At 61.5% G+C, this 11,912-nt stretch overlaps 2 protein-coding genes across 3 annotated transcripts in view; both read right to left on the bottom strand.

Annotated features, from left to right (window-relative positions):
* The window catches only part of CHLRE_15g639552v5 (uncharacterized protein), a 4,392-nt gene extending 3,222 nt beyond the window's left edge, over positions 1–1,170 (bottom strand). Inside the window, exons 1-2 of the mRNA XM_043070621.1 lie at positions 1,023–1,170; positions 18–351 (exon numbers count right to left, since the gene is read on the bottom strand). Of these exons, the coding sequence (XP_042916470.1) occupies positions 18–351; positions 1,023–1,120 (432 nt within the window). The 5' untranslated portion in view covers positions 1,121–1,170. The remainder of the gene's footprint in view (positions 1–17; positions 352–1,022) is intronic.
* Positions 1,171–1,612: 442 nt separating this feature from the next.
* Positions 1,613–11,910, bottom strand: CHLRE_15g639550v5 (uncharacterized protein). 2 transcript variants are annotated; one of them, XM_043070619.1, is made up of 16 exons: positions 11,725–11,910; positions 10,843–10,988; positions 10,450–10,541; positions 9,463–9,615; positions 8,968–9,052; positions 8,442–8,500; positions 7,590–7,728; positions 7,086–7,246; positions 6,944–6,997; positions 6,431–6,505; positions 5,957–6,028; positions 5,659–5,741; positions 5,037–5,104; positions 4,273–4,404; positions 3,898–4,004; positions 1,613–3,385 (listed from the first exon to the last, which is right to left on the bottom strand). In XM_043070619.1, exons 1-16 carry the CDS (start codon positions 11,856–11,858, stop codon positions 3,266–3,268), a joined length of 1,680 nt encoding a protein of 559 aa, XP_042916468.1. In that variant the 5' UTR covers positions 11,859–11,910; the 3' UTR covers positions 1,613–3,265. The 2 variants fall into 2 exon arrangements, with proteins under 2 accessions (XP_042916468.1, XP_042916469.1); XM_043070620.1 differs by lacking the exon at positions 6,944–6,997.
* Between the last annotated feature and the right edge of the window lie 2 nt (positions 11,911–11,912).

Below are 11,912 nucleotides of genomic sequence, written 5' to 3'. Positions count from 1 at the left end.
ATGACCTGGTGGTCGGCAATGATGGCGTCGAGGCCGTTCTCCGGCGGGGCGCCCTTGGCAGTAGCGGCAGTAGCAGGAGCCGCAGTAGCAGTAGCGGCAGTAGCGGCAGTAGCACCCGGCCTGGACCCCGCCACCATCCCGCCGCCGCCGCCGCCGCTGCCCTGCTGCTGCTGCGCCGCCGCCGCCGCCGCCTCCGCTGCCGCCGCGGCGGCGTCGCCGGCTGGCGAGAGGTCGTCGTGTGCGGAGGGGCAGGGCGCGGAGGGGCGGGGCGCGGAGGGGCGGGGCGGCGCGGAGGCGGCGGGCTGGTGCGGGTCGGGCGCACCAAAGAGGTCGGGCCGCTTGGCTGTCATGCTGTGTGGTAAGGGATAGTAATAGAGGTTGACATTAAGGAGAAGCGATGAGTGAGTGGAAGCGAGTATGCAATGCTGCAGGACAGCATGCTTAGGGGATGTGCGTTAGCGCTATGCTCTGCCGCGCTAGTCCTGCGGAGGCTCAGGCGGATCTATGCCCGGGCTGGGTGGGGCATGCCTGTGTGGGTGTGTCCGTGTGGGCGTGCCCAGTGAGTTCCGCACGGCGGCGTCAGCCGCGGCCTCTTCCAGTTCGAGTCCCGGCCCTGGCGCGCACGCGTGACCAGCTGGTCACAACCCCCAGGCTACCGCGCCAGGACCATGTAGCCTGCTGGTGACCAGCTGGGCACGCGTGCGCGCCAGGGCCGGGTGTAGACAAGTCTCCGGTCTCGAACTGGCAGAGGCCACGGCCGATTTAGACGCCGCGGTGGGCAAGGCTGCGGTCTCGAACTTCAGTAGGCCACGGCTGATCCTGACAGCGACACCGTGCTGAAAGCCGGCGACACAGAAATAAACCTCGCCGAGGACCCAAGGGGCAATCGGTGCTGGGCGGGCCCAAACCAACAGCCACCCTGTCCACCACGAAGCCAGGAGCACTATCTGCTACTCATCCACCTATATATCTGTACTCATCGATTTAAGCCAACGCTCACGCACCCAAGATAAAGCACCCACCTGGTCGGCACCGGCGGCATGTCGGCGGGCAGCACCGACGGCGACTGCTGCTGCTCGCCGCCGCCGCGGCCGTGCTGCTGCTGCGTCGCGGAGTGCATTTCGCTCAAGCTCGCTGTAAAGGCTTATCACAGACGTCGCGTTAGTGTATTGTGTGTTGGCAATAATGTGATAGCAGTAAACCCTTGCAAGGCTTTGCAGCAAGTTTGCAGGCGCCCCTCACGCCGACCATGCCCTGACTCATCGTGCCTCACCATCACGCCTTGCCCTGGCCCCTTTGCGTGCCGTCACCCACCTCCCCCCTTGCCACCGCCGCCCGGCCCGCGCACACAGCAGCACCGCACTGCCGTTGGTGCTTACGTCTCTCCCACGCACTCCTACCTGGCTGCTGCTGGTGCGCCCCACAATCAACTTATTACCTCCACCACACGGCTGCGCACAATCCATCAAGCTCGACGCCACCAAGCAAGGGACGCCTGCAGCACTGGCAGTAGTAGTGGCGCCCTGTGCGGCGGGTCTGAGGCCCCGCCAAGGGCCCAGCCCAGACCGATTAGCAATCGGTAATCAGTCAATTACACAAATAGGTCATGGCGTTGTTTCTTAATTTACAAGCAGGCAGCTGGCCCGACACACGACCCGCCGCATATATGTGTACAGCGCCCACCGCATGCACGTGTGCACCCACACGTCCACCCAATCCAGGCAGGAGAACCTCCGACCCAATCCGTACATCTCAATAGCGCATTACTGCAAAACTCTCTCATGCCAGTGATGCCGTGCCGCCTGCTGGCTCCCACACAGCTCAACACGCCGTCTACTGGTGGCGCGCACAAATTCACACTTCTCAGCTAGGCCAGCTCGCCCTACCTCTGCCCGGGCGCCAGCAGGCCAAAGGCCGGCCCCAAGTCATCCTGACAATCTACGCTCTTCCCACCGCATGCACGCACGCTAAGACGCGTGCCGCCCATCCTACCTACACACAATAAATACTGTAGTTTCGAAAGGCGGAGCACCGCCACCGCCCTGCAAAGCCCTCCTGCCGGCTGTGTCAACCCGCCCGTTGTGGCCCCGCGTCCCAAGCAACACGCACTCACCAACGCGCTCTTGACGTCCATAGGGGAATCTCTACACGGGGAGTCAACAACATCACACCGGTGCGTTTCCACCCGAAACCTCTAGCCTTCTATCTCTCCTCGTTCTTGCTTACTATTCATATTCTTAGGAAGCCACATGCGGCCCTTTCACCTGGACTCTCAACCGCAAACCAACACTCACACGCAAAAGCACTCGGCACCCGCGGCCCCATCCATCACTCCGTGCTAGCAACACCTACCTAACAAGTGTTTCTCCCCTCCCTCTCCCATATGTATACAGGCCTCTCAGCCTATCGAACAAAAGTGTCACAAGCTCAAAGGCTCCAGCCCTGCCTACTAACCAACACCACAAAGCGCCACACACATTCGGCCGACCAACAAGGGCGCAGAATGCGAGTGGGGGCGGGCGAAGGAGCGCTTCACCATGCCGCCGGGAAATACCTTGACGCAATATCACGGACACAGAGCGTGCCTCTGGCACTCTTCTTGAACCTCGGACATCTGTGCTTAAAGGTCGAGCCACGCGCGACCCGTCGAGGCGCAGCAGCATGCCACTCATGCAACATGCACACACGAGCTTGTGTCACAGGTCCCTACTTCCAAATTCCACGCCAGGCGCCACGATACCTAACAGTCATCAAGACGGACCTGCCGATCCCAAAAGCATTTATTACATTCCTACGATCCTATGATTTCTTTTCTTTTTCTTCTCTCTCTCACCTGCCTGCTCTCAACGGCCCTGCTGCCGCTGTCCTGCATTCAAGCTCAAAGTAGCCTGTAGCCCTTCAACTCCACCGCAAACGGCATCAAACCGCCCCCAGCGGCGCCGTGTGGCACCGTGTGGCAGCACACCTGCACGGCGCCAAGGCAAGCTAAAAGCCCCCATGCGTGATGGCGTGATGGCGTTTTCTTCTGCTGAGCTCCTGCCTCAGATGGCCTCCAGGACCTCGACCAGGACATCTGCCGACACGCACGTGCAGCACGCACACGTGTTTCCCACCCCACCAGCCCCACCTCTCCCCTGCCTCTCTTGCCAACCATCAGCACCTCGGTACCGTATACACACGCTTACACAAGCCTTCGAGCTTGATTGCAGAAAACACACATCAAACATACAGCAGCAACGCCTCCTCGTTCTCATTTTCATCTCTCTCAGATGGCCTCCAGCACCTCCACCAGTATGTCGGCTGACATGTGCAACACGCCGTCGCCAACCAGCACGCCCAGCGGGCTCTCCTCCAGCGCGGGAACCAACAGCGCCACGCCGCCGGCCTGTGGGAGTGTGTGGGAGCGGTGGTGTGGGAGTGAGTGGTGTGGGAGTGATGTTAGGGGGCGAGGTGCGGAGAGGGGTGGGGTGGGGTGGGGGTAAGGTGGGGTTGAGGTGAGGTGAGGGTGCGGTGGGTGGGTTGTTGAAGTTGGTGTGACAAGGCACGGGCGAAGAGGACCGAGCCCCAACCACCACGACCACCATCCAGGGCGCCTTCCCACGCCCAAGCAAACCCGCGTTTTCACAGCCCCGCACAATGCCGCACAACACACACGCCCCAAGAACTACCCCAACCCGCCCTGGTTTGCATGGGCCGAGATTACGTTACCCCGCTCTCCGCCACCCCTATAAAAGAGCAGCGCCCATGACAAAACCGCCATGCTTGTAAAGGGCCCTTTACTCCGACGTGGGCCTTGCCCAGCCCCTAGCTAACCCCTTGCTTTTTTATGGCGTTTACTTCTGCTAATATATTTCGATGCTTATTTCGGGCATTTCTTTGAGCTCGCCAGATTCTCACCATGAGCAGCGCCCAGGACAGCACCGCCATGGAGGTGAACAGCCCGGTCATTCCGGCGTGGGCCTTGCCCAGCCCCGATAGCAGGTGGTCGGTGTCGTCGTTGCCGTCTGCGTGTGTGTGAGGGAGGATTTGGATTGGTGTTTGTTTGGTGGGGAGGAGCGTTTCAGTCATGCATGATGATGTTGGGAAAGGGGGTGCGGAAAGGGGGTGCGGAAAGCGAATTCATGCGAGCGGTTTGCATGAAACATTTGCTTCGAACTGCCGACGGGGGATATGGTTGGCGGTGGGTGAGGGGGCGACTTATCTATCTTGCCATTCCTGTCGTTCTAATTGTGTCTTGTATCTTGCCGACGTTGTTTCTTCTTCTCAACGCACCGGTGTTGTGCAGCGCATTGTCGAACGCCGCGCTGGAGGCGAACAGCACAGCCGCGTTGGCGGCCTTTTGTGTGGCGTTGATGCAGTTGGACACCAGGCCCGGCGTGTTGGCGGTGGCTGCCTCGGCGATGCCTGTGGGGAGGTTAGGGAGGGGGTTTGTGAAAGTGGGGGAGGGATTACATTCATTACTAATCAAGAAGAAGCGAAGTTGTAGCCATTGGCACAGCAGGCGCGCCGTTACGACACGGGACTAGGGGAGGGGAGGGAGGGCGTGAGTTGCACGCAGGTGGGCGTGGTCCAGGCATGGCGAGTCAAACGTGGGGTGGGGTGGGGTTGGGGTGAGAGGAGCTGCGAGAGAGCCGGCCGGAAGAGGAGGGGGGGATGGCGCGTGTTTGGAGGGTTGGCGCATGGTAATCGCTGTGGCGTATGCAAGCTCCACCTTAAGGAGCACCCGACCCCCCTTTAGCCCCGACAACAATGCACGTCACCAAACGCACCAAACCCACGCACCACCCACTCACCCAGCGCCATCAGTGACAGCTCCATCCCCCACGCCCAACCTCTGCCCCCGGGATCGTACCCCACACTGCACACCCATTCAGTACTCCCACGTACCACCCACCCTCCCTCCACCGACCCACCCACCCGCTCCCCACTCCTCACCACCCGCTCCCCACTCCCCCCCATACACACACACACACACTCCCCCAACTCCCACCTATTAGCGAAGTGCTTGCTAGTGAACCACCCACCCACTCACTCACCCAGTGACAGCAGCGACAGCACCTGCAGCAGGATAGCCAGACCCGCAGCGTTGCTGGCCTCCACAAGGCTGCGGGGGGGAGGGGGGGAGGGAGAGGGGAGGGAGAGGGGAGGGAGAAGGGAGGGAGAGGGGAGGGAGAGGGGGAGGGGTTGGGGTTGGGAAGGAGGGGGTTACATTCATGATTAGCTAAGGAAGTGGAGGGGGTTGGTGCAAAGATGGTACAGCGAAGTGCTTTGAGGCAGGCAGCAGGCGTAGGGCAGGGAAGGAGGAAAACAACCACGGTGTTGCCGGATTGGGTACGTGACAAGAGGCACAGGGTGCAGAGGGACAGCGGTGGGGGCCGGGCGACCCCCAGCGCTTGGGGTCGCCAGGGAACGCATGCCACGACCAGGAAAGCAAAGGACCGGGAAAGAATCGCCCTCCGGCCTTGTCTCATCCCGCGGCGCCCAAAGCACACACGTGCTGAACCCGCACACATGCCATGGCATCGCCAATCTCCCCCACGCACTCCCGCCCATACCCACACCTTCCATCTCCCCCCCCGCTACTATGCTATTGTACCTGCCTACGACTTGACTTCTTAAGAATCATGACTGTAACCCCTCCCGCTGCCAACCCCACACCTCCTCAGCACGCGCTCCTCCTCCACGTCGAACTCGTAGTGGGGCCTGGAGTCGGCGGGCGCCACGTGCAGCAGCAGGTCCGACTGCGGGGGAGCGTGTGTGTGGCGGGGGGGGGGGGGGCAGGCGTGTGTGGAAGTGGAGAGGTGTGCAGTGGTTGGGAGAGTTGGAGAACGAGGTGGGGGCAGGTGGGTGGGTGGGTGTGTGGGGGCCAGTTGATCAGGGCAGACAAGGCGTGGTGAACCCCCGCGACATTGACCACATCGCACCGCCTCGCGCACCGCCCTCGACCTCACCTCACCTGATCCGGGTCCGGCGCTGTGACGGAAGCCGGTGGGCGCTTGTGCTCGTGGCCCTGGTCCTGGTCCTGATCCTGTGTGTGTACATGTGTGTGCGTGCCATTAAAGCAAGAACGCATGTTTGCATGCATGTTGAAGCCGTCTGTAACCAAGTCCCTTACACAGCTCAAGAGGTAGCGGGAGAGGGGTTGGTTTCCTGCCCCTCACCCATGCCGCATCAAACTTCGTCCATGCAGCAGCCCGCTATACAACTCAAACCGTGGCCATTCACACCATCCCACATCCCGCCTGGCTACAAGTTCACTTCTTAATCATTCATGAACGCCTCCCCCCCTCCCGCCTCAGCCCCCTTCCCCGCCCCCCCCCTCCCACCCCCTTCCCCGCCTCAGCCCCCTTCCCCGCCTCCCGCCCCCCTTCCCCGCCCCCAGCCTCCCGCCTCCCCCCCCCCACACACACACACACACCGCCCCCCGCACCTCGGCGTGTGGCTCCTTCTGCCAGGGCATGCGGTGGCCCTGGCCGTGGCCGTGCGGGTGGATGGAGGGCTCAGCCTGTGGGGCGCGGATATGGAAAAAGGTGTGTGGCAAAGGATATGTGTAATGATATGCCTGGAAATAGATATCTAAGGCAGGCGTGCGCAAAGGCTGTGTGGCAGCAAGCGCCAGCACCAGGTCCAGGACGGGCAGTGTGACGGGGCGTGCTGCATGGTTAACATGTCATTCGATTTCGTGCATGATTCAGTGTGCATGATTCAGACGAGATGATGTTGGGGGCATGCAGGGTATGGACGTTCTTGTGCGCCAGCGCCAAAGCGCCAATGGTACCGCATCACAGACCGGTTCCCGCGTCACCGGCCAAGCCCCAAAGAGTAGACAACCACAACACACCTGCAGCAGCAGCCAACCCTACAACCCTAACTTCACACCTAACTCCACACCTAACTTCACAACCGCTATAAAACACCCAGTACCGGCACCAACACACCGCACCTGCAGCAGCGCCCCCAGCGCCAGCCACGACGCCAGCCGGTCCACCGGGCGCGGCTCCCCAAAACCCCAAAACCTCAAAACCCCCAAAACCCCAAAACCTAAAATCCCCCAAACTCCCTAAAACCCTTGTGACAAACCGCACCTGCAGCAGCGCCCCCAGCGCCAGCCATGACGCCAGCCTGTCCAGTGGGTGCAGCTCGGCGCCCGCCGCCTGACCCCTCAGCGCCGCCAGGGTGCGGGCCACCTCCTCGCCGCTGGTGGTGTGACGGGACACCACCCACCACAGCGCAGCGCCGCGGGCCACTGCGGGGGGGGGAGGGGGGGGAGGGGGGGGAGGGAGGGAGAGAGGGAGAGAGGGTGGGGGTTGCAAGGATGTTTGGAAACGCGGTACAGGATGCACTGAATAGGGGGAGGGTCATTCATGATTACGGTAGGTAAGGAAGTTGGGGGGGGGGGGGGGTGAAGGAGGATGAGGATGAGGAAATGAATGTGGGAGGGTCAAGACAGGGTTGGTCATGCTCACGCATCCCCTCCTCCCGCTCACCCGCCAGCCCCAGGCATGCCCCCAACGCCACCGCACCCTCCCCCCCTCCCCCCGACACGCGTGTCATACACACACGTTCTCCCGGACCCCCCTCCCGCTCACCCGCCAGCCCCAGGCACGCCCCCGACGCCACCGCCACCATGGGCGGGTATTTGACCGCTGCCTCCAGCAGCAGCACCACACCCACCGAGCCGCTGGTCCAGGCCAGCTGCTGCATGGTAAGGCTCAGCCGCCCCACGCCCTGTGACACGCATGTGTGTGAGTGTGTGTGTTGGGTTGTGTGGTTGCGCGCATGTAAATGTGTGTATGATTGCGTGTAAGTGTGCGTGCAAGGTGAGGCTACATGATGTGTGTGGAAGGTAGCTTGAGGCAAGGTTTGGAAGCTGCGCATGTAGGTGTGCAGGCGGGCAGGTTTGGTCTTGTGTTGGTTAGAAAGGAGATGCTGGAAGGGGGGTGTCACTACCGTACCTGCATGTGTGGGCTCATGCGCTTGCATGTCGGCATCCTCCAGTGACACGCTACTAATGCTGGGCCTACCGTAGCTAGTAATGCTGGGCCTGCCTAAGCCCCACGCACCCAAGCTCTTGCTACCCTAAAAACTCCGTCCAATCCAGCGTGTTTACCAACCTCTCCACCACCACCATATCCCCAAACTAAGCGGCCCCTCGGAGTTGCACGTCATTAAATCGCACCGACAGCCACGTGACGCCCAGCGAAGTGTGATTTTCATTAAACCATGGACTCAGGGCACATGCACATGTGCGTGCGCGTCTGCCCGCCACACAACGATGCTGCAGCAAACCACACAGCCGCAACTACGTTCACTTCCAACTGCTCAGACAACCGCTCCACCCACCTCTCCACGCACACACACACACACACACACACACACACACACACACACACACACACACACACACACACACACACACACACAATCACACACACGCCCACCTTGAGAGCCAGGGCCATGTGCGGCTGGTCGGGGCCCTTGGCCAGCTCGGCGAAGGGGCCTGAGGTGTGGGGGGAAGAGAGGGGGTTACATTCATGATTAATTAAGAAGTGGGCGTGGGGGGGGGGGGGGTAGCCATCCATGGGATGGTGTGTATCAAATATGAAGTGAAGTGCCGACGGGGGGGGAGAGGGGCCTGAGGTGTGGGAAGAGAGGTGGGGGAGAGGGGGGTGATGGGTGGAGGGGGGGAGAGGGGGGGGAGGCGGAGAGCGGGGGGGAGGTGGGGATCGCGAGGGAAGGCCATGGCCCATGGGTGGGGTGGGGGGGGTTACATTCATGATTAATTAAGAAGTGAAGTCGTCGGGGGGAAGGGAAGGGCAGCCACCCACGGACAACGCGATGCGTGCGGATGGGTGGGTGGGTATGAGAGGCAGCGGTCAACACACAAGCAAGACACGCAAGGCGCGCAGCACTGAAACCCGCACGCCCGCAAAACCCCAAACCACTTTTCTTCAAGCTCGCACCCACCCACGGAGTAGGCGATGAGGGCCGCTGGGATGAGGGCGTTGACGCAGAACGCCACATCCGAAAAGGAGATGGAGCGGACCATCTCCTGAAGGGGGGGAGGTGAGGTGGCGTTGGGAGGGGGGGAGAAGGGAAAGGGGAAACCGTACGGGGTGATTGTCAACACCACACCAAGGGGGGGGGGGTTGCAAGGATTGGTACAGAGAAGTGTAGCGAAGTCGACAGGGGGGGGGCGGTGGCATGGTGGCGTGGGGTGGGGGTGGGGGGGGGGGAAGGGGACAGGTTAATCAAGAAGTAGCGAAGTTGCGGCTGGTGGGGGTCTTGGGATACATTGGGGAAGGAGATACAGCGGACCAGCTCCTGAGAGGTTTCGAGCGCGTGGATCGGTATGAACCATGTATCTGCCAACACCACACCACACCACGGCATCCCTAACCCTCCCCCTGCCCCCCACACCCGTGTAAGCCCCCCCCCCCATCCCGCCCCCCACCAGCCCACCTCAAAGAACAGGGGAGCTGTGAGCGCCGCCTCCACCGCATGCCCCGCCGCCGCCGCCGCCTCGCCCGCCGCTGCCCCGGCCGCCGCCGCCGCTCCCTCCGCCGCCGCCGCGCCCTCTGCTGCGTGGTGGTGGGAGTGGTGGTGCTCCACTGCCTGTGGGGTTTGTGGGGTTTGTGGGGTTTGTGGGGTTTGCGAGGTTGCAACGTTAAAGCACGGGTACCAAACATGGGCAAGTGCAGCGGATGGGTGAGAGCAATGGGCACTGAGGATACTCGCAGGTGCGGCAGAAGGGTTGGTGGTAGCCTGGTGGCGCCGTGAGTCAAGAGCGAGTGAGTTACGAGTGCAAAACACACGGGTTGCGAGCGAGTGAGTGGCGAGTGCAAAACACACACACACACACACACACACACACACACACACACACACACACACACACACACACACACACACACACACACACACACACACACACACACACACACACACACACACACACACACACACACACACACACACACACACACACACACACACACACACACACACACACACACACACACACACACACACACACACACACACACACACACACACACACACACACACAGGAGAGGAGGTCGTGTATGCCGTACAGGTGCGGGGGTGCGGGGGTGCGGGGGTTCGGGGGGGAACCCAAGCCGCCCACATCGGGGGCCGTTGGGCACACCGTGGGTACTTGGGGGACACACACCTTCCGGCAGCTCCCGACAGCACGCGCAGCGTGCCAAAACACAGGATCCTGAACACCACACGGCAATAACACACTCTCTCTCTCCCCTTGTTCACCCCCTCACCTCCAGCGTGTTCGCAAACGCACTCCCCAACGCCAGCGATATCACACCGCCAGCGATTAAGCGCCACACGCACACGCATACACGCATACACTCACACGCTCCCTAGCCCTCCCCAAATCTTCATCCCCCATTCACCACCACCGCTCCCCCTCACCTCTAAGGCGTTTACGAACACGTTCCCCACCGCCAGCGATATGAGAGCAGTGGAGCAGTTGCGCATAGCCGAGGCGAGACCGCGGAAGGTGTCTGCGGTGCAGGGGCGTTTGTGCGCGTGTGTGCGTGTCTCGTTAACGTTGGCGGCATCGGTGAGGGGGCTAGCTAGCTGCATGCGGTCCCGGAGGTGCGCAGAGGCGGATATGTCATGTAAATTTGGGAGGGTGTGGGTCTGTGGGAGGATGTGCTTGGGAACGCGTAGCTGCCCCTGGGGTGATGCCCCTGGGAAGATGCATATGCGCAGTTACACTTTTGCATCTATCATTAAAACTATGTACTACAGCACATGCTACTGCAACCCAAGCCCATCTTCAACGAATATGTTATGTCTCACCAAGCTGCGCCGCGGTGAATCGGAACATGCGAATGTCCACTTCATCCATGGAGCTGAAGGAGCCGCTGCCCAGGCTCCGGGTCACCTGCGGCGGCAACTGCAGCGGCGCTGGTGGCGGCGGCGGCGCAGCCACCGACTCCACAACCCTGCAAGGGAGGGGGGTTACATTCATACTTAGTTAAGGAAGTGGTAGTGGGGGGCAGTGTTGGGAGTTGGTTGCCACAAAAACCCGGCCAAAGCCAAGACAATAGGGAGCGGGAGAGGGAGAGAGCGGGTTGACACGGTTGGGGAGAGGGAGAGAGGGTTGTAGATAACAGCCCAAGCTAAATTGATCCCAATGCAAAAGAGGGAAGGAGGTGATAGAAGAAAGGGGGGCGCGGTTTGGGAAGGAAGGCGCGGGGAGGTGAGGTGAGGGGAGGGGAGAGGGTGTGGTAGGGCCGGGGGGCTATGGGTGTTGCGCAAGCGTGAACTGGACGCAAGAAAGGGATGGTGTGCATGTTTTCCACCTGAAGCCGTGCTTTCGCGCCGCGCTGAGCTGTCATTATGGGCTGGCCCCGAGAGCCGCGGGCAGCCGCTACTACTGCTGGCCGTTTGGCCAGGCATCAGAGAGGTGCGCGGGGCCGAGCCGGCGGGGGCGAGGCTCGCTGGAAACGCTGCTCCCAAGTGTGATTCCCAGGGCTCCCAAGTGTGATTCCCAGGGCTCAGGAACCCGCTCTTAGGCCTGATGCGGCCTCCCAAATCGCAAACGCAGGGTATGCGCTTGCGCAGACCGGCTCGCGCAACAGTCCAGTTAGGGTGGGGGAATAATTAACAGCTCCGCGCAGCCCCCCTCGCATATTTCAGCAAGTAACTCTAGCGCGCTGGGAATTTCGTACTACTCACGAGCTCGCTACGCCAGCGTTGGGGCCTCCTGCGGGCGCAGCTCCGGTGCGGATGCGGTGACCTGGGCCTTGAAGTTGGCAAGCATTCCTTGCCCGCAGGCATGTAAGGCCACCAGAAGGTAGTTTATAGGCCATTCCAGAGGCCGGGGTGCCAGCAACTGTTGAGCGAAGGCTAGCCATGAAGAATAC

The sequence above is a fragment of the Chlamydomonas reinhardtii genome, chromosome 15 (assembly GCF_000002595.2).
Source record: "Chlamydomonas reinhardtii strain CC-503 cw92 mt+ chromosome 15, whole genome shotgun sequence".
Classification (NCBI taxonomy): Eukaryota; Viridiplantae; Chlorophyta; class Chlorophyceae; order Chlamydomonadales; family Chlamydomonadaceae; genus Chlamydomonas; species Chlamydomonas reinhardtii.
The sequence above is the reverse complement of the archived record's forward strand: the minus strand, read 5'-3'. Positions and strand labels throughout refer to the sequence as shown.